At 36.9% G+C, this 27290-nt stretch overlaps 1 protein-coding gene across 1 annotated transcript in view; it reads left to right on the top strand.

The window, feature by feature from the left end:
* Positions 1-27290, top strand: part of TTN (titin) — a 297668-nt gene that overhangs the window by 152574 nt on the left and 117804 nt on the right. Inside the window, exons 119-143 of the mRNA XM_034786056.1 lie at positions 710-787; positions 1481-1564; positions 1761-1977; positions 2242-2255; positions 2468-2551; positions 3495-3578; positions 4023-4100; positions 4279-4404; positions 4606-4707; positions 4902-5276; positions 5944-6024; positions 7204-7305; positions 7522-7605; positions 8445-8528; positions 9259-9339; positions 9534-9632; positions 11313-11465; positions 12351-12434; positions 12647-12784; positions 13044-13127; positions 14981-15058; positions 15314-15394; positions 16055-16141; positions 24008-24103; positions 25083-25160. Of these exons, the coding sequence (XP_034641947.1) occupies positions 710-787; positions 1481-1564; positions 1761-1977; positions 2242-2255; positions 2468-2551; positions 3495-3578; positions 4023-4100; positions 4279-4404; positions 4606-4707; positions 4902-5276; positions 5944-6024; positions 7204-7305; positions 7522-7605; positions 8445-8528; positions 9259-9339; positions 9534-9632; positions 11313-11465; positions 12351-12434; positions 12647-12784; positions 13044-13127; positions 14981-15058; positions 15314-15394; positions 16055-16141; positions 24008-24103; positions 25083-25160 (2652 nt within the window). The remainder of the gene's footprint in view (positions 1-709; positions 788-1480; positions 1565-1760; positions 1978-2241; positions 2256-2467; positions 2552-3494; positions 3579-4022; positions 4101-4278; positions 4405-4605; positions 4708-4901; positions 5277-5943; positions 6025-7203; positions 7306-7521; positions 7606-8444; positions 8529-9258; positions 9340-9533; positions 9633-11312; positions 11466-12350; positions 12435-12646; positions 12785-13043; positions 13128-14980; positions 15059-15313; positions 15395-16054; positions 16142-24007; positions 24104-25082; positions 25161-27290) is intronic.

Genomic DNA, 27290 nt, shown 5'->3' with positions numbered 1-27290 from the left:
CACCATTAAATTTATATATGAACTGGTATAGATGCTTCTAATTAGCTAAGAGTTCCAGTTTGTGAGCAAGTTAGTTGATAAAATCCCATCTTTTCTTGTCATGTAGAGAGTACTAGCAATATATTTAACATTTCTGGAAAAAAGAATGGAACCTTCAATATATATTTTAAATCTTGTCATTCAGCATTCTTAAATTTAATGTCTTACGTGCCTTAAGTGTAAGAGTAGTCTCAGGAAAACAAATACTAGTACCTATTCTTACAGGAAAAAAAGAATCACAACTGAAAGATACTTGATATAATAATTGGAGCTAGTGACATTTTTCCTCAAACTTTTTAATTTTGACCAAAAATTGATTTTTTTCCAAAATTTCCTCATCACCACCACCATTTTTGACCAGCTGTAATAGGCTAGTTTTAAGGGCCAGACCATGTGGTCTTTACTCAGACTTGGATAAGGCAAAACCACATTGACATTAAGATAAATTTGCCTTGCCAGATCAATGGCTGAGTAAGAACTGCAGGATTTGGCTCATTACAAATAAACACATCCCTTTATTGTGCTGTTTCCTGTCTTTTTAATATTAAATTGATGTTGAGTGGTTCCTGTTTGTGCTGGAGTAACTTTCTTGCATTACAATTTGGTTCTGTACTTTATGTTCCTGTTGTTTTGTAAGTAAATTCCTAAAACAAAAATGGTATTTTTAAAGTGCCTGAGGTGCCCAAGAGACCTATCCCAGAGGAAAAAGTACCTGTTCCCAAGAGAAAAGAAGCTCCTCCAGTGAAAGGTACATCACCTCTTCTCTGAAGTTATCCAACTTTGTTTAGTATTTAATTAACTTTACTATTATTTGAATATTTGCTGCATAGTTGTAGCCATGTTGGTTCTAGGATATTAGAGAGATGAGGTGGGTGAAGTAATATCTTTTATTCGACCAACTTCTGTTGGTGAAAGAGACAAACTTTTTTGCTTACGCAGAGCTCTTCCTCAAGTCTGGGGAAGGTACTCAGTGTGTCACAGATAAATATAAGGTAAAACATAAGGAGTTGAGCATAAGGAGTTAACACATGTTGCAAGACACCATTCAAGGTGATATGGGCAGTTAGCATCTCTGCAGTTGTAGGACAAAGGAGGGTTAGCGGGTTACAAATTGTTGTAATGAGCCATAAATCAAGTGTCTTTATTGAGTCCATGATTTTTAGTGTCTAGTAAAGTTATGATTTAATCTCCCAAGCTCATGTCTTGAAGATGGTGCACAGGTTTACTTTGAGGATGAAGACTAAAAGTCAGATATGAAGTGATTTGAAAAGTGTTTACCCAGGGGTGATAGGGTGTTTTTGTTGTATGTTTGATATAAACATTTATTACTTTGTTCTTTGGGAGGCATATCTTCATTTGAAATCTTTGTGAACATGTCTTTTTGCTTTTCTGTTTGGAATGGCATGTGTGAGGTATTCTCAACCAAAATAATGTTTTAAAGTGCCAGAGATGCCACCGAAACCTGTGCCAGAAGAAAAAGTGCCTGTTCCTGTGCCCAAAAGAAAGGAAGCTCCACCAGCCAAAGGTACAACCGTGTGTGATTCAATGTGTACATCACAATCTTTCATTCTTCACTCACCATTTCATCATTCAATGCATCATGATGAGAAAGATATTTCTGTTCTTGAGCATTGTTATTCTGTGGTCTTATGTTTCGTGTCACTGTTCTGTATCTTATGGTTCAAAAATGAAATTCTCAAAGTACAATAATATCTTTAAAGTGCCTGAGGTGCCAAAGAAAGCTGTTCCAGAAGAGAAAGTGCCAGTTCCAGTGCCTAAAAAAGTGGAGGCTCCGCCAGTGAAAGGTACATCCAAGCAATTCTGTCATTGGTTGCCCACCTATGGAACATTACAAGTAAGGGGTCTGATCCTGTTCCAAAAGAACTCAATAGCAAAACCACTCATTGATTTCAGTGGGTTCAGGATCAAGCCCACACTGTGAATGTTTCTATAATGCAGCGTTTAGAAAACTGGTTTTTGCTTTACACATTTGTACCCTATGTTTTATGTTGTCTTTCTATTTTGGAATGGTGGAAAGGATAACAATGATTCATAAATCAAAATAATATTTCTTAAAGTGCCTGCTGTCCCGAAAAAAGCTGTTCCCGAAGAGAAAGTTCCTGTTGCTGTGCCTAAAAAACCAGAACCTCCACCACCGAAAGGTATATCACCTTCTAACTGAGAGTAATTCTATATGTTCAGCGTTTCTGTGTTCTGTATACACTTACTGTATACATGTGTGGATATATTTGTGTGTTTGTATAATATAAAACGTTTTGTTCCATTGAATCTTTCACATCCAAATAAATTTAAGGCACATTTGTGTAATTCCCTTCTTACATGTTGTTTTAAGTGTTTGCTGTCTTCTGTTTTCTGTTTCTGATGTTGTACTAACAATTAAATTTGTTAAAACAAAATATCTTTAAAGTGCCTGAGGAGCCCAAGAAAGCTGTCGCAGAAGAAAAAGTACCTGTTGCTGTTCCTAAAGTAAAGAAAGCTCCACCAGCTAAAGGTACATAATTTTGGAGTATATGGAAGTGAGTGTTCTGTCATTTGGACATTGACATTTCAGTGGAATTTGGTTTTGGTGATCACAATTTAGATCCTTATTTCCATACCCCAGTGTTAATTGTTAAGGAATAGTAGGGCTCAGACAGGGCTTGATCTTGCAGCATTGAAATCAATGGGAGCTTTGGCACTGACTTCAATGGGCTCAGAATCAGACCTTTAATGATCAGTTGGTTTCCAATTATAATGATCTGCCAAGAGCAAAACTAAGAGCCTTGTTGTATGCTAATCAAAGCAGCAGAGCCTGCACATAGTGTCTGTGTGGCATAATGTGTCTTTTAAACAAAATATCTGGTAGAATTCTCCTTGATTTTCCCTTGGGCAAGGATGTGGTGTGATCTCAGTGTCCTGAAGAATCTCCCATACTTAGCCTGAGAGATCTGCAGTACATTCTAAAATTTCTCAGCATGCACAGCCAAATCTACTACAGAAAAAGGGTACAAACACATCTGACTGGGTAACAAGAACTCAAATCCTAACTGTGCAGAAGCAGAAATGAAGACAACTGAATATAGACAGCACCCAATGATGTTGAACAATTTATGCCCATTCAGCAGAGTGGTTTACAACTAAACTAGAAAACAAACACACTGGTAGCTCTTGGTATGATGCCAAAGGGGTTTCTGTGTCCTCCCTTTTTGTAATATGTGAATATGTGTTTGTTTGATTGGTAATGATGTGTCGTAGATAACCATCAGCGGGAAAGTTGCCCAAGCTGATCCTTACAACCCAATTCCACTGTAATGTTACCATGAAATACACATACAGAATATTCTTTATATCATTGATTATTATTGTGCAACTTTGTGTCCTTGTGTTTTATGTTGTGTTTTTCTTTCTGATGTTGCTTGAAAATGAAATTCTTAAAATGAAATAATATCTTTAAGTGCCCGAGGTGCCAAAGAAACCTGTCCCAGAAGAAAAAATATCTGTAGCCATTCCTAAAAAAATGGAGCCTCCGCCAGCAAAAGGTACATGAATTAACTGCAAGGCAAATAAGCAGTGTTATTATTCCCTTACATTTTCAATAACCGCACTAACTTCCAATCTGAAGCTGAGCCTGCATCCACTGAAGTTTTGAAATTGACTTCACCAGGATTAGGCCTTACAAGATACAGTTGTAATTTTGTCCCATGCATTTGTATTCTTGTGTCTGTGTTGTTCTTCTGTTTCTGATGTATACAATTTCTCAAATTGCTAACATAAGAAAACATCTGCAAAGTGTTTGAGTTGCCTGAAAAATCTGTCCCTGTAGAGAAAGTGTCTGTTGTTTGTAACCTGATTCCACCTTAAAACACTTACAGTACGTTCTTTAGCTCAGTTCTTGCTTTCATTGTGTCCTGGCATTTTATGTCCTCTTTCTTTTTCTGGTGTTGCTTGAAAATGAAATTTTAAAAATCAAATGTCTTTTAAAGTGCCAGAGGTGCCTAAGAAACCTGTCCCTGAAGAGAAAGTTCCTGTTCCTAAAAAGGTTGAGGCTACAACAGTTAAAGGTACAGTAGCTTAAAAATGAAAATATGAACACTGACACTAATTAATGTGAATTATTCAACTTCTTAGTACAAAGCATTTTAATATATGTGCCTTGTGTTACTTCTGTGTTTTGATATTTGTTTGTAGGTTTATATTTCTGTTGTTTATAAATTTATGTGCTTGGACATTGTTTTTGAGATTGTGTAACGAGAATACTAAAACCAGATAATGTCTTTAAAGTGCCTAAGGTGTCTAAGAAAGTTATTCCTGAAGAGAAGATACCTGTTGCTCCTCCTAAAAAAGTGGAGCCTCCAGCTGTGAAAGGTACATGCGCCCTTGACAGCTATCATATGTGTTAAAATTGTTGATCTTATTCTTTCTAACACCAGCGTTTTCTGAATGTTCTGTCAAATTTCTGTGTATTCTTGTCTCAAAGATTAATTGTTGTGCTACAAAATCGTGAGACTGTTTTGTGTTGCTTTCTTATTTGTATTGCTTTGTTAAACCGTTTAAAATTTCTAAAAGAAAACCATATCTTTAAAGTCCCTGAGGTACGTAAGAGATCTGTTCCTGAAGAAAAAGTGCCAGCTGCTGTTCCTAAACCAACGGAAGTTCCTCCAGCCAAAGGTAGAGACATGCCTTACTGAATTTCTTCAAAAGATCTATTCCTCTTACTTGTTCCTAAAATATTTTGGAATGTAATCACTTTTCATAGAATCTCTCTTCCTTTTTACAAAAACTTCTTGTTGTATTTATAAGCTGTGGTTTTCTGTTGACTCTTTTTGTCTTACTCTGTACAAGTCATTTCCAATACTTTAAAGGTAGTAACAGTAATAATACTATTTCCAAAGTTCCTGCGGTACCTAAGAAACCCACCCGGGATGCTGCTCCCCCTGTTCCTGCAGTGAAGGAGTACGAATATGAGTATGAGGAGTATGAGAAGTATGAGACCTATGAGGCTATAGAAGAGTTTGAGGTTCCAGAACATGAAGAGATTGAGTATGAGGAGATTCCGGAACCTGAAGAGATCTATGAGGAGGTTCCGGAGCCTGAAGAGATTGAGGAGTATGAGGAGGTTCCAGAGCCTGAAGAGGTCTATGAGAAATATGAGGAGGTTCAGGTGATTGAAGAAGTCTATGAGAAGCATGAGGAGGTTAAGAAGGCTGAAGAGGCTTATGAGGTCACACTGGCTATAGGTACACCAACTTTTTCATTCTTAACTCTGTATGTCAAGTTTCCCCCTCATGCTCAGTCCTCCTTTCAGTGCTCAAGTCTGTGTTTTTCCTGTCTTCAGTCCTCCTTTCTGTGTCTGTAGTTAGTGGTGATAATCAACTTGAGGACCATTTCCCCTCCCAGACCTTCAGAAAACCTATTTGGGGGTAGGATGAGAAGACTCCCACTGAGCCTTCAAAAGCAAAGACAACTTTGTTTCACTGGGACTAGAGCAATTTACACATTGCATAAATGGCAGCCTTCTGATGCAATTCAACTATGGTCTACATCCAGTATAATTATGGGTGGCAGCACTATTTCCTTGTAAGAAACATTTTGCCCCGCAATAATTTTCAACAATAGAGCAGTTAAAATTTAGTTAGGACCTTTCTTCCCATCATTATAATTTGAAATTCCCCATACCAACCAGATGGTGCTCTGACAATGATCATTCCCCACCCTGCTGAAAAAGGAACTTCCTCAGCTTTCAGCTGCTCACATAACTTTGAGCACAATAATTGTTCTCATCTATATTTGTGTGTGTAATAAGGATGTGGTTCTACAAATATGTGATCTTTGCTCTTCATGTCTTATATTGTTCCTATTTCTTTGTAAGTAACTTAAAAAATCCCTAATAAAATGTCTTTAAAGTGCCTGAAGTGCCTAAGAGACCTGTACCAGAAGAAAAAGTACCTGTTGCTGTTCCTAAAAAAGAAGCTCCGCCAGCTAAAGGTACATCAGCTACTGGATAAATTTAAAACTGAAGCCCTCTGTCACCCCAGAATCCCAACGTCCAGTAATGAAGCTCCCTCCTATTATTTAACCATTAAGATTGGAGTTTTTATTTCCCAATTGAGTCAAAATTAGGATTAAGATACAAAATCAACAATATTTCTTTTAAAACACAAAACCCTGCAGCTCCTTTCTCAGAAGGCAATTTTCCTCTGGATCCTTGTATGACATATAAGGAATAGAATTATTTTATTTATTTATTGAGATTTATAAACCTAACCTATTGAAAATGGTAGGGAATTTATTCAAACAAGGGCCCACCCAGCTATTCCTTGCTGATGAATAACCTCAAATCTGTTAAGCCTTTTTTTCACCCTCCCCTCTTCATGTCAAATGAATGAACAGTTTCTACCCATATCTTCAAAAACAGTGAGGATCTTTCTCAATTATAGCTATAATTCTAGGAGGGGGGGAAATCTGGCCCCATTGAAGTCAATGGGAACAGGATTTCACTCCTAGTCTGTTCCCTATATCATGCTCTAATAATACAGTAAAAGGTCATGGATAGTACTGCCATTGGCAAGGTAACATACTTTCTGATGTAGACCAGAGCTCTATATTATTCTCACTATAAGGCCATATTTGCACAAAACACCCTTTGTGCCAAATCTGCTAGTCCTTACTCATACAAATTATCCTATTGAAGTCAGTGAGAGGCATTTTTGGATAAGGATTTAGGCCTTGATCCAGCTTTCATTGAAGTCACTGAGAATCTCTCAATTAACTTTAATGGGGCCAAATTGAGGCCAAAACTAGAGTGTAGAATTTACCTCCTAAAGTTGAATGGGAATTTTGCTTGCATATCAATAGCAGGATACGACTTCTTAGTTCATGCAATATTTCATAATCTGTCTAAAAGGACTATTTAAAAGTCCATCCCAATCTGAAATTAATCCAATAAGGAGTTAGTCGTATGTATTGAAAGGAGATTGAACACACCAAGAATCAGGAAGCACAGGCATGGCCAACCAGCTCACAAGTTAATAAATGTGACGTAGGACACTGTGTGCTCGTGTCCTTTTAATTTCTGTGATTTTTCTGTTGAATTAAAGTTTTATGTTTGGTTTCTTGTGTCACTTTTATTCTTGAATAATATAAATATTGCAAAATTCCTAAAAGAAAGCAATGTCTTTAAAGTTCCTGCACTGCGTAAGAAACCAGTCCCAGAAGAAAAAGTACCTGTCGCTGTTCCTAAAAAAGAAGTGGCTCCCCCAGCTAAAGGTACATCTATTCTTTGTTGTCATTACGAAACAATGAACTTTTACTTAAGTCTTTGATCTTCGTTGTTTGTTGCGTAAGACAGGAATATACTTTGTCTCAGTGATTCTTTGTTTGTCCTAATTAAGTATGATCGTGTGTCTCACGTTGCCTTTCTGTTCGTAATGATTTATGAAGTTGTATATGTAAGATTCCTAAAAAAATACTATATCTTTAAAGTGCCTGAAGTACATAAGAGAGCTGTACAGGAAGAGAAAGTAACTTTGGCTGTTCCTAAAAGGAAGGAGCCTCCACCAGTTAAAGGTACATGAAAACTATACTTAGACCTATTCTTCTCTCATATCTTCATCAAGATGAATGTCCTGCAAGAAGCATTTAATTCTCGCTTGTTTTACAAGCGTGTCTTTCTGGGCTCTGCTCTTCTTTTTTCTGACTCCCTCTAAGTAACTTTAAAAATTCTAAAAGTTAAAAAATGTCTTTAAAGTGCCTGCCGTACCCAAGAGAGCTGTCCCTGAAGAAAAACTACCCACTTCTACTCCTGAAATACAAGTTCCACCAATGAAAGGTAGAGGAACCTTTGACTGGAATTTTATGGAAAGACTTCATCTTTATCTCACTCCTAACTAACAGCTGTTAAAGTGCAATTGAGTAACTGCACTTTACTCTCTTGAAATTAAGGGGGAAGGGGTCCCCAACTTTTTAGTTCTAGAAGTATATTGAGCCCCCAGCGTTTTAGTGCTAGAAGTATATAAGTGAATTTTGTTTAAATTTGTTTAAATTGAAAATGTTAGAGAATAACTTATACACAATATTTGTAAAGAAGGCTTTTAAATATGTATTTAAAACTGGTTGTGCAACAGATATCAAGTTGAAATAATTCAAAGTAGTATCTTGGGAAGAAAGGAGGGCAAATACAAATGGAATAGAGTGAATGGAATCTATTCCATATGGTATTAACACTTCAAATCATTCAAATCTGTGATAACTGAATAATACTAGCTCCTACAGAACTGCAGAATACTGGCAATTTTGGCAGTACTTTTTTATTAGTTATTCTTTGTTGTCTTTGTTTATGTTGGATTTTTGTTTTATGATTTGCAAATAATTTTGAGAGTTTTAAAAGAAAGCTAATATCTTTTAAGTGCCTGAGGTTCCTGAAAGAGTTGTCCCTGAAGAAAAAGTACCTACTGTTATTCCTAGAAAAGAGGAAGCTCCTCCATATGAAGGTACATCAACTCTTCACCGGAGTTACAAAGCAACGAACTGCAGAAAATTAGTCAATCAGCTTCATGGTGCAGTCTGTTTTCAATATAATTAGAGGGACACCGTCAAATTTAAATGTAAAGAAAAATGATTTACAATTAGTTTCAGATACATCCCCATCACTGCTCTTGAGTCTTTATGCCTTTTTGTTTCCAATCATATTTTTCTATTTTTAAAATATTTTTCTCTGCCGTGTTACTTTCTGGGAAAGACCCACAAAGAAATAGGCTCAGCTTCTGATTCAGGAAAGCGTTTATGCAATGTTTAACTTTGATGGGACTTGAGTAGGTGCAGCTTAAATGCTGTCTTGAGTAATGCTTTTTGCTTTCCTGGGCATAACTGACTACACAGGAGAAACTGTGAAATTAACTATACAAAGAGTGCTGTCCAATATAAAAATTAAACTAACTGGAAAAACAGAGGAAAAATATATATCCTATAACCCTATACACACACACACAAACACACAATCTTTTTTTAGTAATCTTAATTGGTATTGCAGCAACAGTAGGTAAAAAAAAATCAGATAGAAGTGTGGTATTTAAATTGACGATGTCTCCTTAATTTATGCATGTGTTCAGGTCGTTATGTTGCTTTATGTGTCTGCATATTTGCATTGTAAATTGTCTTTCTAATCTTTTTTTGTTTTGCAAATATTTTTAAAATGTCTAAAATGAACTAATATCTTTCAAGAGCCTGAAGTTTATGAAGACTTTCTCCCTGAAGAAAAAGTTCCTGTTGCTCCTACAAAAGAGGAAGTTCCACCAACTAAAGGTATATCACATGTTCAAGCAATTCATAAAGCAAAGAGCTCCAGTACCTTACAGTTATTCATCCTCATGATCCATATCTGGTTCCATGCAAATAATTCATGTGTTCATTCTAACTACTCCTTGATTGTCTTGTCCATCTGTGTCTTCCATTGCCCTTCTGTTCTTTACATTTTGTATTTTATAAATTCTTAAAAGAAACTAATATCTTTAAAGTGCCTGCAGTGCCCAAGAAAGCTGTTCAGCAAAAGAAAATACCTGCTGCCATACCTAAAAAAGAAGCTCCACCAATTACAGGTACATGAGCTCAGACTGGAATTTCACTGAAAGAAAATATATCTGTTTTAGCCTCTTTTAAAGTTGATTTAATGTTCTGTGTGAGATATCCAAGGCCCCAATTTACTGCATTGGCTTAGAGGTAGACTCTACAGTAATACAATTCTGAGGCACAAGCTACTGCAACAAGTTCATTCTGTGGTATAATTGATTTTTGCCACAAACCCTTAAACTTTGTATGAATGATTAATACAGGATCAGACCTAAAAAACATATTTCAAGGTGGGTGCATAACTGGTTGGAAAACTGTTCCTAGAAGTAGTTATCAGTAGTTCACAGTCAAGCTGGAAAGGCATATCAAGTGGGATCCTGGGATCTGTGCTGGGTCTGACTCTATTCAATATCTTCATCAATGACTTGAATAATGGCAGAGAGAGTAAGTACACTTTTAAAGTTTGTGGACGATACCAAGCTGGGAGGGGTTGCAAGTGCTTTGGAGAATAGGATTATAATTCAAAATGATGTGGACAAACTGGAGAAATGGTCTGAAAAAAAAGGATGAACTTCAATAAGGACAAATGCAAAGTACTCCACTTAGGAAGGAACAATCAGTTGCACACATACAAAATGGGAAATGACTGCCTAGGAAGGATTACTGCAGAAAGGGATCTGGGGGTCATAGATGAGTCAACAGTGTAACACTGCTGCAAAAAAAAAAAAAGCGAACATCATTCTAGGATGTATTAGTAGGAGTGTTGTAAGCAAAACACAAGAAGTAATTCTTCCACTCTACTCTGTGCTGATTAGACCTCAAAGGGAGTATTGTGTCCAGTTATGGGTGCCACATTTCAGGAAAGATGTGGACAAATTGGAGAAAGTCCAGAGAAGAGCAATAAAAATTATTAAAGATATAGAAAACATGACCTATGAGGAAAGATTGAAAAAAATGGGTTTGTTTAGTCTGGAGAAGAGAAGACTGAGAGGGGACATGATAACAGTTTTTAAGTACATAAAAGGTTGTAACAAAGAGGAGGGAGAAAAATTGCTCCTTAATGTCAGAGGATGGGACCAGAAGCAATGGGCTTAAATTGCAGCAAGGATAGTTTAGGTTGGACATTAGGGAAAACCTCCTAACTGTCAGGGTGGGTAAGCACTGGAATAAATTGCCTAGGGAGATTGTGGAATCTCCATCATTGGAGATTTTTAAGATCAGGTTAGACAAACATCTGTCAGGGATGGTCTAGATAATACTTAGTCCTGCCATGAGTGCAGAGGACTGGACTAGATGATCTCTTGAGCTCCCCTCCTGTCCTATAGTTCGATGATTCTGCAACAATAAAAATCCAGTATTGCAGAATGCTAGGGACCTTGGATAATATTGTGTTTTGTTAGTATCCTTTGTTTCTGTTCATAGTTTGTAGTTTGTGTTTGGCTTTTGTCTTAGGCTTTTGTAAGAATTTTGAATTGTCTAAAGAAAAACTAATATCTTTAAGTGCCTGAGGTTCCTCAGAGAACTGTCCCCCAAGAAAAAGTACGTACAGTTGTCCCTAGGAAAGAAGAAGCTCTGCCAGCTAAGGGTACATCAACTCTTCACTGGAATTATAAAGCAGTGAATTCCAGAAAATTTGAGTCACTAGTCTTCATAGTTTAATATCATTAATTTAGGTTTTTGTTCTACTAGCTTTTTGTTATTTTATAAAGGCCGTGTATTTTGTTTCTTAATTCTCTATATTGATATTTTTAAAATTCCTAAACTAACTAATATCTTTAAAGTGCCTGAGATGCCAAAGAAAGCTGTCCCCAAAAAGAAAGTACCTATTGTTGCACCCAAAGAAGAAGCTCCACCTTTTAAAGGTACATGAACCTTTGACTGGAATTTCAAGGGCAGAAAAATCTCTTCATTTATTGTTTTCTAACCTCTTTTAATGTGTAATTAATGTTCTGTCTGATATAAACCCTGATGTGGCCATTGTGTTAGTCGCTTCTTTTTAGGGGGCAGGGGAAGGAATTTTCCCCTCACCACCATGTTGCCTGTGGTGGAAGGAGTTTTTTTTTACCTTTCCCACAGTGAGTGTCAATGAGGACCTTTTCTGGTGAGGAGAGAAAGTGGTAAGCTATATGTTGCCGCTTATTTTGTAAGTGTGGGGCAGATGTGCAGTGCAGGTACTCCATAAGGAAGGCATCCAGTAACCAAATAAATGACCTAGTAAAGGACTTAAAAGGAGGTGCTGGATAAAGGAACAGAATGGGGGAGAGGAGTTGGGGACTGTTATGATTGGTCCGGCAGGGAGCCAGCCCCTCTTTCTTATAGCTCACCTTAACCCTCCTACAAAGGAGGGTGGATGGTAAGGTGCAAGCCATGGGTTGGTTGGGGGACCTGGATGGAAAATGAAGGGGGGCTGGTGGAAGCCCCAGGTTGTTATTTGAATAAACACGGATTTGCCTGCACTGTTCACTTTATCTGCCGGGTAGTCCCAGAAATCTATATAGTAAAGTTGCAGCCTGATTAAATCCATATCCAGTGTCTCCTGTCCTTCTTTTGGTATAGCCAGACAATAGACTTTGTTTCATGGGGTAGCCTACTGGCAATTGGCCTACTTCTGAGAAGTAGTAAAGAGCATCTTTGTGTATCCCACTGCAAGATAGGGCCCTACATTTGTTGTTTGTCATGTTGTCTTTTTGTTCTAAGATGTTGTAAGTAATTATGAAATTTCTAAAAGAAAACTAATATCTTTAAAGTACCTGAGGTTTATGAGGAAATTCCCCCAGAAGAAAAAGTTTCTGCTGCTATTCCTGGGAAAGAGGAATCTCCACCAGCTAAAGGTACATCACCTCTTCAAGGAATTTACAAATCAATGAATTCCAGAAAAATACAATTATTCATGTGCATGGTTTAATTCATGTTCAATATATTCAGTCAGTGTGTTGGTTCTAATTGCTCCTTGCTTGTTTTACCAATTTGTCTATCTTTGTTTTATGTTGCGTTCTGTTTCTTATATGTTATAAATTCTTAAAACCAACTAATATCTTCAAAGTGCCTGAGGTGTCCAAGAAAGCTGTCCCAGAAGAAAAAGTGCAAATTGCTGTGCCTAAAAAACCAGAACCTACTGCTGTACCTAAAAAACCAGAACCCTTTGCTGTGCCTAAAAAAACAGAACTTCCACCAGCCAAAGGTATATGTTAACTGATAAAATTGCAGTTTTTATAAAGAGTCTTGTGTTGGGAGAAAAAAATCTTCTTTGTCTAGGACTTTATTCGTAAATTGTAATCATTTCGTAATTTGTAAATTCTGTGTGTCAAACTGTCATCAGGATTTGGCATCATTCATATTATGTATGTCTCTTTCTTATGTTTCTTTACTATTCTTAATTGTTTGCATACATCTTTGGAATTTCTAAATTCCTAAATTAAAATAAATGAATATCTTTAAAGTGCCTGAGGAGCCCAAGAAAGCTATCCCAGAAGAGAAAGTACCTGTCGCTGTACCTAAAAAGCCAGAAGCTCCGCCAGCTAAAGGTATAAAGCATCATAAATGAAATCATGAACAAAAATAATCTTTCTTTTTCTCCTGTAATCACTATATTTCCTGAAGTTTATCCTGTCTTTTTTTTTTTTTTTTTTTTTTTTTTTTTTGGGGGGGGGGGGCAGGGTCCTCATCAAATAGTCGGTAAAGTCTTTTCATTTGCCAGTTTTTTCTCCCCAAGATGTGCAAGCGTAATTCCCATTCTCAAGGCATATAAAAGGATGTCAGACAACTGGCTGAAAGAGAAAGGGATGAAATTAAATATTATAATCAATAAAAATAATATATTTAAGCGCACATATAGGCAATCCTTACAGTGCAAATACTCCCACCAAATGAATATCACAGCTGCTGGGTTTAAATAGGAAAACCGAGTCACAAGTCAACCCAATTTAGGCTTACTCAATTTTTGCCTTTATTTATACAATTTTAGGCAGAATTATTTTCACTTATAATGTCTGAACATATGTTTATGCCAGACAATAACAGATAAGATGGAATTAGTAGGGGCCCAAGTTACTACATTCCGGAGTACTAGGAAGTCCTTCCACCTTCCATGATGATTGTCACCTCCTCTGATCTCCTGGTCTCCTCATGCATTCCTGTTCTTCAGTTTCTGGTCCAGTGTTTCTCCTGTTTGAGGCTTGTTCCCGGAGTTTTTTTTATACATTTCCACATTCCAGATTACTTAACCTTTATCCAATTGGCTTTTGCCACATAAACCCTTTATTTTTTATGTAACTCATACATTACGCATGACCAAGCTTCAGTAACCCAACTTCAGCATTTTTCTGCTGGTTTTGCAGTTTCTAGGTCATGTTGTTCTGTGTCATCCTGTTCCTAGCCTTCCCAGAAAAAGGATGTTTTTATTTATCATTACATGTTTGTGTACCTCTGATTTACATCTTCCAACAAAACATATTACTTATTGTGCCATCAATAATATCATTTAAAACAAATCAGAAATTCTATGCAAAACAGTAATTGGCAAAGCCACATTTATGCCAAGCAAAGTGTAAGTGTTTGTCATCTTATCTATACTCATTCACTATCCTTAATTACAATTCATTCAAATATAGCAAATAAAGATCTTAATCTTACCATTTAACAATTCTTCATTTTTATATTTCAATATCATAAGTCAGAATATGTATGTTACCATTCCCAACTTAATCTATTAAGTCCGGGGAGTTATGGAAAACACAATGATTCTTTAATGTCAGCATTTCTTATCCTTTTTTAAACACATGTTTTCAAAGGCCTTTTTCATTTAGAATCCAGTTTTGTTTGTGACTCAACAAAAAAACTTAATTAGAAATTTTCCAGTGTTGTATTTTGAGGGGTGCCTCAATGGTACCCCAGTAACAGTCATTGTAAATACCTTCACAAGATCCCTCAAATCCATCCACAACCAGCAGATCATAATATTGCAAAGTTCCCATTTGATAAAGCTCATATTGATATTATTGGATATTTGGTTATTGATTTGCATGGGAGCAACAGAAGACCCTTGGGCCAGTTACTATGATTCCTCCAGTCAATTGAGAGTCTCTAGAGTTGCCAATTTGGATGGTATGACACCAATTGGCTAAATAAGAACAACTGAAGTTCCTGTGAATAGCTCTGGCAGCCATGCCGTGGCTAGAAGAATGATGGGCCAATGGAAATTTTGTGATGAAAACATCTCTTTGTAATTTGTACAGAATGTTTGTGTTAACAACTGGTATTTATATTTAGCATCTTTAATGTTCTTTCATGTCCACTTGTTTTTCGTTACTTTTCTGTTCATAATATTTTATATGTATCTTTGGAATTCGTAAAAGTAAAAGACACTAATATCTTTAAGTGCCTGAGGTGCCCAAGAAAGCTGTCCCAGAAGAGAAAATACCAGTTGCTAAAAAGCCAGAACCTCCACCAGCTAAAGGTACATATTAACAGTGGGGATCTTATAAAGAAAAAATATCTTCTTCTCTTGGAAATTAATGGTTGTGGTTTTTTTTAATTCTCATTTAAAGATTTCTTAAATAGATGTAACACACTGAGTTATGTGTATAACAAAGCACTCTTTGACATTACTAATGTTCTTGATATGCTTTTATGATTGCTCTTTTTATTCTTAATAATTTGCATACCCTGGAAATTCTGAAATGTAACAGAAAGTAATGCTGTTTCTTTAAAGTGCCTGAGGTGCCCAAGGAAGTCCCAAAGGAGAAAGTACCCGTTGCTGTGCCTAAAAAACCAGAAGCCCCACCAGCCAAAGGTACATCTCACCACAGCTAAAACAGCAGGGGGCGGGGAACAAAATGACCCTTGCCATGTTCTTGCAAATGTTATATGTTAAGTACTCCTTATTTATTTTTTATTGTGAGAAACCTATTCATTTGATGGCTCTAATCTCTTTGTTGTTTAACCATAACTCTCATCAGTGTTGATGGTTGTTAAGGATATTTGCCTAACAAAATAGGCAAGAGGGTGGTCCTTGAGGCAAACATTAGGAGGTCAGATCAAAAGGGGATTAAAGAGTCTCAAGGCACTTGCTGAATGACCTAGGCCCAAGTGGCTTCAGTCGGGGTAGGATGAGGCCCACAATGTGTGGATGGAAAGAAGTTGTAGAGATGAGAAATGTTAGGGCAAAAGGTATGTGGAATGGACAATGTCAGCCATAGCCAAATGTCAATCTAAAATGACAGAATAATTTACCCAAGAAAGAGAAAAAAATCCAGCAAGTACTGAAGAGTACACGGTATAACAGTGAAATATGCTTATATTAGTGGAAGGGAGGATAAGACCAATATATGTTTGTCAAACCGATGACTTCATTGATGATCTCCATAATTTGTGTTTTCTTCTTAGTCTTAACATTTTATATGTATCTGTAAAATTCCTTATAATAACCAAAACAAATATTCTTTCTTTAAAGTGCCTGAGGTGCCCAAGAAAGCTGCCCCAGAAGAGAAAAAAGTACCAGTTGCTGTGCCTAAAAAACCAGAAGCTCCACCAGCTAAAGGTACACATTATCATTGATAAAATCATGGCAATAATTTATCGTGTTCCTTCTGTTGTAACTTTTTAAATATTAATTTTGAGCCATCTTTTTCCCCACTGTAATCTGCAATTTTATACATTTCGTTTTGGGGGATTCTCTTCTCTTTATACTTAAATCATTCTCATTCAACAGTGGAGTAAAATAGTGTAATATGTACTATGTGTAAGATCAGACTTTTAAGCCAGGCATCATTGATCCTGTTTCGTGTTCTTATTGCAGCTTTTCTGTTCTTAACTCTTTGTATGTATACTTGAAATTCTTAACATAAAAATAAATTAATATTTTTAAAGTGCCTGAGGTACCAAAGAAAGTGGTCCCAGAAGAGAAAATACCAGTTGCTGTGCCTAAAAAACCAGAACCTCCGCCAGCTAAAGGTACATGTCATTATTGGGGGGGGAAAACAATGGCAGGAAATCATAGTCTTTTTCTTCTGAACATTATTTAAAGACAACAGCTTTCTCTGGTGTCTTGCTGTTGGCTGAGATTTGTAAAACCTACTTATTATGTGTAAGTGAATTCCAAACTGATTGTGGAATATGGTAGGCTCTTTAACATTGTTGAGCTCTCTGTGTTTTATGTTGTTTTTCTGTTCTTAATACTTTGAATGTATTTGTGAAATTTCTCATAGTGAAAGGTATTAATATTAATATTTTTAAAGTGCCTGAGGTGCCAAAGAAAGTTGTTATTGAAGAAAAAGTACCAGTTGAAGAGCCTGAGAAACCAGAACCTCCACCAGCTAAAGGTACATGTCATCACTGATGAAATCATAAATAATCTTTGTCTTATTTTCTGGAGTACTGTTTGAACATACAGTTCTTTTTCTGCTATGACATTTGTAAATTGTTCTTGTTGTGTAAACTGCAGTATGTGTGTGGGGGTGGGACTAGAAAAAGAGGATGAAATTCAGCCAAGCACAGAGCTCCAGAAGAAGACTAATGCACAGGGGAAATTTCATGGAGAGAGAATGAAAGAGGAATTGATGTTTAGATCTGACATCATCAATGTTTTTGATGTCCCTGAGTTTTATGTTTCCTTAATGTTCTTAAAATTTCAAACATATCTTTGAAATTCATACAAATAATAGACACTAATATCTTTAAAGTGCCTGAGGTGTCCAAGAAAGTGGTCCCAGAAGAGAAAGTACCAGTTGCTGTACCTAAAAAACCAGAACTTCCACCAGCTAAAGGTACAAGTGCTCGGCGATATCATCATAAGGAAGAGCCTTAGACTTATCCTCTTAAACCTCACTTTTAGCTGAATTTGTCCAGTCCATTTTCTGATATCTGAGATTTGTTGATTCTACTCAGTGTGTGAGATGTAATCCAGGGGTGTCAAACATCTGGCCCACTGAATATATCTAGCCATTCAATATTTTTTGTCATGGTTGTTTAACATATTCAAAACACTCAAGGCCTGATATTTTTAAAAGAGCTTATGATTGTGCAGAAAACTTTCTAAATGTGAACCCAATGTAAACTAATGCAGTGCTGTCTTCCTGAGTCTGCTGACAGTCTAAAGTAATGGATCAGAGAGGTGTAAACAACTCTGTCCTCCCCATTCCCCACTTACTTGAGCATTAACACCAAAACCCAATGGTAGCTATTTAATAAAATCATTAATTATTTAATCCAGGGTCATTGTAGCAGATGAAATGAGGAATGGGGTAAGAGGGGAAGCCCAATCAGTAGGGAAGGCAATGCAGAAAAGGAATTACAGGTGGAAGAAAAGAGGAGTCTCACCAAAACAATAGTAGAGGGAGATGAACAGAATAGAAACAAAGGGTAGAAATAGTGATAATCCTAAAGGGGAGTTTATTTCCTCCCATGTGATGCTGAATGTAAATACAGAGTACTGAAAAAACTCTGAATAATTATAATTAAGGTTTTAGTTACTACATAAAGGTCAGATTCCATGACTGATCTGTGTTCATCCTCCCTTTGGGAGTTACCCATTGTGTAGAGAGAGGCATAAATTCTTACATTTCTACTCTGAGATAGGGATCAGAAATAAAAATGGAATTCAGCTTTCTCACGCAATATGTTTGACACCCTTGCTATACTCTGTGTGCGTGTGTGTGTATGCGAGAGAGAGAGACTAAATGTTGTTTGAATATGAACTCGTTAATGTCTTGAATACATCCTTGTTTTGTTTCATTGTTCATCTTATTGTTTTATAAACAACTTTGACATTCATAAAAGTAAAAGATACTAATATCTTTAAAGTGCCTGAGGTGCCCAAGAAAGCTGTCCCAAAAGAGAAAGTACCTGTTGCTGTACCAAAAATACCAGAACCTCCACCAGCTAGAGGTACATGTTATCATGGATATCATCTTAAAGAAGAATCTTTGTCCTATTTTCTTTAACATTATCTTAACATTTTTGTGTAGTCCACTTTTTCCTGTCTGAGATCTGTAAAGTGTATTCACTGAGCAAACAGTGCTGAGTGTGAATGAGTAATCAAAGCCTGAATATTGCATCATCAATGTTTTTAATATCTCTGTGTTCTATCTTTCATTCTTCTTAATGTTTTGCACACATTTTGATAACTGTATAATGAAACAAACTAATATCTTTAAAGTACCTGAGATAACTGTCCCAGAAGAGGAAGTCCCTCTGGCTGTGCCTAAGAAAACAGAACTTCCACCAGCGAAAGGTGCATGTCATCAAAAATCTTTGTCTCATTTTCTTGACCATCATCACTTTTCACATACTTTGTCCTGTCCATTTTTTGCCACCTGAGATTTGAAAATTCTACTTGTTGTTTGAATTGTACTGCTGGTGTCAAATACTTGACTCATTTACTGTATGTGGTCACAGGAAATATTTTCCTGGTCTGCTTCATGTATTCAGATTGCTCAGAATCTAAGATTTTGTGGTTTTAAAAAGTGAAATTATTGTTATGAGAAAAACAAATCTGAACTCAATTTAAGGGTGTGTCTACACTGCCCCACAGTTCAGATGAGGGGATGAGAGTAGAAGTATGTACCAGAGTTCTGAGCTGTAACTCCCCTGTATTGAAGCTGCGGGCGCAAACTTAAAGGTCCCAAGTTTGCACTATGTGAACTCAAGACTCAAGTTACTAAGGTGCCACAAGGACTCCTCGTTTGTTTTTGCGGATACAGACTAACATGGCTACCACTCTGAAACTTGTCAAGACTTTTACGTTCACGTCCTCAGTATCCACATGGGGGAGTTACAGTGCAGCACTTTGGTCCTCACTGCTACCCACTCCCCCTAGTCCAAACTGCAGGGAAATGTAGACATGCCCTTAACTTCTGCAGTGCTTTCTTTGTGAGTCTGATGATAGCCTGAAGCAATGTATGTGAAAGGTGTTAACTTCTCCTCTCCTGCTCCCTCTACACACCCACATACACACTTAAATTCACTGGGCATTAATTCCAAAGCATAATGATGACATATTAATGTAGCATTTTTCATTTTAATGGATGTAATGAGGAAAGGGTGGTAGTGAAGTCTAGCAGATAGCAGTGAAACTGGAAGTTTATACAGGGAAGGAAATGCAGTGGGAAGAAAAGAGGAGACATACAAAGACAAGAAAAGAGTGAAACAGAGGTAGATATAGAAGGAATAGTAAGAAAGGGCAGAAATAAGGGAGTGTTGAATGTTCCCCTCTACTCCCCCACTCCCATGTGGAATGTGTAGACAGATTACTGCGCAAACAGTGAACGCTGATAACAACTAAACGTTTATTTACAACACAAAGGTCAGATTTCACTATTGATATTTGAGCTGTCCCTTCCATTGTGAGTACTGCTGTTAATAGACTGGGTAGATGTACCTTACATTCATACCCAGACAGAGGGATCATAATTAAAAATGCAGTTCATCTTTTTCACAAAATGCATTTGACACCCTTGTTGTACCGCATGTGTGAGACAGAGAGAGACTCCTTGTTTGAACATGACCTCATTAATGTCTTGCATATGTCCATGTTTTATGTTTCATTGTTTGTCTCCTCTGCAAAATACATAACTTTGACATTCATAAAAGTAAAAGATCCTAATATCATTAAAGTGCCTGAGGTGCCCAAGAAAGCTGTCCCAGAAGAGAAAATACCTATTGCTGTGCCTAAAAAACAAGAACCTCCCCCAGCTAAAGGTACATGTCATCCTCAGTGTCCTCATGAAGAAAATCTTTGTCTTATTTTCTTGAGCATTATGTTAACATCTTTATTGTTGTCCATTTTTTCCTACCTGAGATTTGTAAATTGTACTCATTGAGTAGACTGTACTGAGTGTCAGAGTGTGAGTGACTAATCAAAGTTTGAATATTGAATCTCTAATGTTTTTGATATCTCATCTTCTATGTTTCATTGTTCTTAATGTTTTGTACATATGTTGAGTACTATAATATAAAGCAAACTAATATCTTTAAAGTACCTGAGATACCTGAAAGAGCTGTCCCAGAAGAAAAAGAACCAATTACTGTGCCTAATATAACAGAACCTCCACCAGCTAAAAATTCAGATAGATCAGAATTATACTTTTTTCTTCTTGAACAGTATTTTAACATACTTTTTCCTGTCTGTTATCAGCTATCTAAGATATGTAAAGAGTATTCATCATGTGAACTGTACTCTGTAAGTGTGTGTTATGTTAAGTGACTAATCAGTATTTGAATGTTGCTTCATAAATACATTTTGATATTCATAACTTTTGTTTATTTGTTCTTCTTACTGTTTTGTACATATCTTTAACAATCATAAAAGTAAACAGAAATATTATCTTTAAAGTGCCTGAGGTGCCCAGGAAAACTGTCCCAGAAGAAAAAGTGCCTGTGCCTAAAAAAACAGAACCTACTCCTGTACCTAAGAAACCAGAACCTCCACCAGCTAAAGGTATATGTCATCACTGACATCATCATGAGGAAGAATCTTTGTCCTCTTTTCTTGAACATTCTTTAATATATTGTGTCCTGTCCTTGTTTCAGTTATGAAATTTGTACTCATTGTGTAACTGATACTGTGTGTGTGTGTGTGTGAGAGAGAGAGACTGAGAGAGAGTCTATAATATCTGAATAGGGATGGCATCTTTAATGTTTTTAATATCCCAGTATCTTCTGTTTCGTCATTCTCTTTAATGTTTTGTACAATTCTTGATATTCATGTAAGTAAATAGTACCAATATCTTTAAAGTGCCTGAGGTCCCCAAGAAAACTGTCCCAGAAGAAAAAGTACCTGTGCCTAAAAAACCAGAACCTACTGCTGTGCCTAAGAAACCAGAACCTACTCCTGTACCTAAGAAACCAGAACCTACTCCTGTACCTAAGAAACCAGAACCTCCACCAGCTAAAGGTATATGTCGTCATCGACAACATCATGAGGAAGAATCTTTGTCCTCTTTTCTTGAACATTCTTTAATATATTGTGTCCTGTCCTTGTTTCAGTTATGAAATTTGTACTCATTGTGTAACTGATACTGTGTGTGTGTGTGTGTGAGAGAGAGAGACTGAGAGAGAGTCTATAATATCTGAATAGGGATGGCATCTTTAATGTTTTTAATATCCCAGTATCTTCTGTTTCGTCATTCTCTTTAATGTTTTGTACAATTCTTGATATTCATGTAAGTAAATAGTACCAATATCTTTAAAGTGCCTGAGGTCCCCAAGAAAACTGTCCCAGAAGAAAAAGTACCTGTGCCTAAAAAACCAGAACCTACTGCTGTGCCTAAGAAACCAGAACCTACTCCTGTACCTAAGAAACCAGAACCTACTCCTGTACCTAAGAAACCAGAACCTCCACCAGCTAAAGGTATATGTCGTCATCGACAACATCATGAGGAAGAATCTTTGTCCTCTTTTCTTGAACATTCTTTAATATATTGTGTCCTGTCCTTTTTTCAGTTATGGAATTAGTACTCATTGTGTAATTGATACGGGGTGGGGGAGAGAGAGAGAGGCTCTATAATATCTTAATATTGATGCCATCATTAATGTCTCAATGTCCTCTGTTTCATCATTCTCTTTAATGTTTTGTACATATTCTTGACATTCATGTAAGTAAACAGAACCAATATCTTTAAAGTGCCTGAGGTGCCCAAGAAAACTGTCCCAGAAGAAAAAGTACCTGTGCCTAAAAAACCAGAACCTACTGCTGTGCCTAAGAAACCAGAACCTCCACCAGCGAAAGGTACAGATCAGTAATAGAACCTTTTCTTCTTCTTCTTCTTGAACAGTATTTTAACATACTTTTTCCAGTCTGTTATCAGCTGTCTGAGATATGTAAAGTGTCTTCAACATGTGAACTGTACTGTGTATAACAGTTTGTTGTGTAAGTGACTAATCAGTGTTTGAATGTTGCATCGTAAATGCATTTTGATATATATGACTTTTGTGTAATGTTTCTCCTTAATGTTTCACACACATCTTTAACAATCATAAAAGTAAACAGAACTAATATCTTTAAAGTGCCTGAAGTGCCCAAGAAAGCTGTTCCAGAAGAGAAAGTGCCTAAAAAACCAGAACTTGCACCTGCTAAAGGTACATGTCATCACTGACATAATCATAAAGAAGAATCTCTGTCATGTAAATTATACTCGTGTGTGTGTGTGTTAGTCACAGAGAGAGAGACTATATAATATCTGAAAGTTTGATATCCCAGTGTCCTAAGTTTCATTGTTCTTTTTAATGTTTTGTTCATATCCTTAATATTCATGCAAGTAAAAGATACTAATATGTTTAAAGCGCCTGAGGTGACAAAGGAATCTGCCCCAGAAGAGAAAATATCTGTTGCTGTACCTAAAATGCCAGAACCTCCACCATCTACAGATATATGTAATCATTGACATCATCATTTTTTTCAATGACGACAACAACAAATCACCTGCCAATGTAATGTTATATAAAACTGTCACTATACAGAAGCAGAAATGTGCACCAAAATTTTCCTGAGAGCCATAAGTAATCCAAGATTATTTAGAGATCAAAAAATCTGCCCTCCCACACAGATCACTAACTACGACGTGAATGCACCAGTAATTTAAAAAAAAATGTATAAACAGCCAGATTAACCAGGGAACAAATATTGTACATGTACTTAGCTTGAAGCATGTTTGTCTGTGTCTCTGTGAATGTGAATGTGTATGTTGATGTTGTTTTCCTGCCGTATGTATCTTCATGTGATATTTGTATAATTCTTCATGTGACCCAGTCTGAAACGGCAGTCTTATACTAGTTGTCAATATTCTCTAAAGTCCCTGAAGTCACCATGAAGATTGAGCCTGAAGAACCAGAACCTGCTCCTACTTCAGAAATAGAAGAGCTCTCTCCAGCAGAAGAAGAGCTCTCTCCAGCAGAAGAAGAGCTCTCTCCAGCAGAAGAAGAGCTCTCTCCAGCAGAAGAAGAGATCTCTGTAGTAAAAGAGGTTTTACCAGTAGAAGGTATATACAGTAGCCATAGTCAAATGCACACCTTCATTTCAAAATAGTGCACATCTTGCTTCGTAGTTCTCCACAACTGTGTTGTATTTGTGTTAAGTCCCAGGTTTTCTCCTTGTGTTATTGTATGTGTAAATATGTTCTAAATTCTCAATTCATTTAATTTAATTATAATAGTCTTCCCGATATTCAGTTTTCCTCGTGTATTTTTGTTCATGTGTTAGTAGTGTGCTTTCATAAGTCATACTGGACATTCACATTATGTGCAAGCAACAAAACATTTATTTAGAGCTTTTTATGCTTCCATTTAAATCAATGAGAGTTTTGCCATTGACTTCACTGGAAGCAGAATGGAGGTTCTGGTACATTATATGTTCTTCATCTGACTTTATGATAGTAGATGTATTCTAAATCTGCCACAATATTATTTAAAGAGCCAGAACCTGAAAAGAAGATTCCTGAAAAACCAAAGCCACGGGTACCTATTCCACCAAAAGAGGAATTTAAGATGGAAAAAGTTCAGCTGAAAGGTATAAGAAGCTACTGAAATCAGTATTAACAGCTTTACTGAACGCTTCAATATAATGCATTTTAATTATCATTTGCTCCTCTTGAAAACTGGGCTTTTTAATATATTACTTTTAGCCTAACTCAGGGCTTGTTTTGGTTGTTTTCAGTCTAATGATACTCCTTACTAATTGTTTATCTGTTATGAGCTTTCAGAAATATCTGTCCAGTCAGTTTGTGTGGTTTTCAGTTAAAATGAAGAAATTTATGAAAAAGTTGATATATTTTAAATTGTTCTAATCTTTGAAAAAGATCTTAGCATAATATGATAACATATTCGTACATACTTTCACACTGAAAAAAAAGGGTCACCAAATAAAATTAATAGACAGCAGGTTTAAAACAAACAAAAGGAAGTATTTCTTCACACAACGCACAGTCAACCTATGGAACTCTTTGCCAGAGGATGTTCTGAAGGCCAAGACTATAACAGGGTTCAAAAAAGAACTAGATAAATTCACGGAGGATAGGTCCATCCATGACTATTAGCCAGGATGGGCAGGGATGATGTCCGTAGCTTCTGTTTGCCAGAAGCTGGGAATGGGGACACTTGATGATTACCTGTTCTGTTCATTCCCTCTGGGGCACTTGGCATTGGCCACTGTCAGTAGACAGGATACTGGGCTAGATGGACCTTTGGTCTGACCCAGTATGGCCATTCTTATGTTCTGATCCCCAGCATGATTCTCCAGGGTAGTATGTTGCTGGAGCTGTTATACAAATGTGGTCATTAAAGATCCCATTACACCTTTGGAACAGCTACTTAGAAAGAACTCTGTAGTTTGTGTCCATTGTTTTCTTTTGTTATGTTGCTAGTGTAATCAGTTATTTGTTGGTGGGGTGTTTGATGGGTTTTAGCACAAGGATTTTTTCTTTTTCTCATTTTAAAATAGTTTCATTCTAACGATGTAGGTAGTAAAAATCAAATTGTCTTCTTTAAAGCTCCCACACCAAGGAAGAAAGTTGTGCCTGAAAAACCTGTTGAGGCTCCAGAGAAAGTGGAGCTTACCCCTGCTAAAGGTATCTAGTATACGGGTCAGAGAGGGAGGGGAATCATATTTTCTCATTCCTGTCTCTGGTGGGCACTAGACTATAGTTTTTGAAATTCATCTTTTGCAGTATGCTCCTAAGTACTTCTCTTTTAAATGTTTGGAAGATGTTGTCCAGATGTCATCTGTTGTTGTTCTGTGTTTAACATCTTTCATTTTTCTAGATTTAATCGCACCTTCCTTTCCCACTGTGTAATTCAGGAGCTGGTGGATGTGCTAGAGAGCTGTGTTAGGGAAGGATATTAACGTGGGATCAATTATGGGGATCTACACTACTCTATTTGGGGTATAAAGCCCTACTGCAGTTCAAATAAATAAGAAACATAGATACCTGGGTTTGTGATGACCAGGAGAACCGCATGGTGACTTGCCTGCCTGGTGCGAAGGTTGCTGATCTTTTGAGATTTCTAGAAAGACTTATGTGTAGTGCTGGGTAGGAGCTGGTGGTCGTGGTACAATGACATGGAGAAAGGTAGGAAAGAGGTCCTGGAGTCCATATTTAGGCTGCTATGTAAGAGATTGAAGTCCAGGACCTCCATGGTAGCATTCTCTGAAATGCTTCCAGTTCTACGCGCAGGACCAGTTAGACAGGCAGAACTGCAGAGTCCCAATGTGTGGATGAGACAAAGGTAGGGAGGAGGGGTTTAGATTTATTAGGAACTGCGGAAACTTTTGGGAAAGGGGGAGCCTATACAAGAAGGATGGGTTCCACCTAAACCAAAATGGAATCAGATTGCTGGCACTTAAAATTAAAAAGGTCATAGAGCAGTTTTTAAACTAAGGGCTGGGGGAAAGCTGACAGGTGTGGAGGAGCACGTGTTTTGGACAGAGACATCCCTTAGGGGAGGATCTATTAATGGAGATTCTCTATGTCCTAGTAAGGAGGAGAGGATGGAAGATGATAAAATACAGGCAGGCTCTGATGAGAAACAGTTAAATGAGAAAGAGTCCCATTCAATTACATCACATAATGGCAGACAGCTAAAAAGTGACAAGTTTTTAAAGTGCTTATATACCAATGCTAGAAGTCTAAATAATAAGATGGGTGAACTAGAGTGCCTCATATTAAATGAGGACATTGATATAATAGGCATCACACAAACTTGGTGAAATGAGGATAATCAATGGGACACAATAATACCAGGATATAAATATATCGGAAGGACCGAACACGTTGTGCTGGTGGGGCAGTGGCACTATATGGGAAAAAAAGAATCAAATGAAGTACAAATCTTAAATGAATCAAACTGTACCATAGAATCTCTATGGATAGTAATTCCATGCTCTAGTAATAAGAATATAGCAGTAGTGATATATTACTGACCACTTGGCCAGGATGGTGATGATGACTGTGAAATGCTCAATAATATAATTAGAGAGGCTATAAAAATAAAAAACTCAATAATAATGGGGGATTTCAACTATCCCCATATTGACTGGGTACATTTCACCTCAGGATGTAATGCAGAGATAAAGTTTCTTGACACCTTAAATGACTGCTTCTTGGAGCAGCTAGTCCTGTAACTCACAAGAGGAGAGGCAATTCTTGACTTAGTCCTAAGTGGAGCACAGGATCTGGTCCACGATGTGACTATAGCTGGACCACTTGGTAATAGTGACCATAATATAATTAAATTTAACATCCTTATGGCAGGGAAAACACTACAGCTGCCCAACACTGTAGCATTTAATTTCAGGAAGTGGGACTACACAAAAATGAGGAAGTTAGTGAAACAGAAATTAAAAGGTACAGTGCCAAAGGTGAAATCCCTGCAAGAGAGTGAGAGAAAAAAAATTCTGGGCTCTTTTTCTTCTTCCTATAGTAAAGGAAGTTTATTCGGAGCTTAGAAATTAAGGTGGCAGGCATCTTATAAATACCATAGACCGACAATCCAGGTAGATAGGTAAGTAGGACCTGCAACTGTAGGTAGAGTAGAATATTAGGGATGAGATCCATTGTGTTGACAGAGAGAAGAATTTTACCTTTAACCCTTAACTTTGAATTTTTTAGCTTTTGTGGGTTCCTCAGACTCATACATTTATTTTGTTATCTTTATGAAAATCTCTTACTAGTCCTAGATCCATAAAACAAGCATATACA

Source organism: Trachemys scripta, chromosome 11, assembly GCF_013100865.1.
Source record: "Trachemys scripta elegans isolate TJP31775 chromosome 11, CAS_Tse_1.0, whole genome shotgun sequence".
Taxonomy (NCBI): domain Eukaryota; kingdom Metazoa; phylum Chordata; order Testudines; family Emydidae; genus Trachemys; species Trachemys scripta.
Note: the sequence above shows the minus strand (reverse complement) of the source record. Positions and strands in the feature narration are given on the sequence as shown.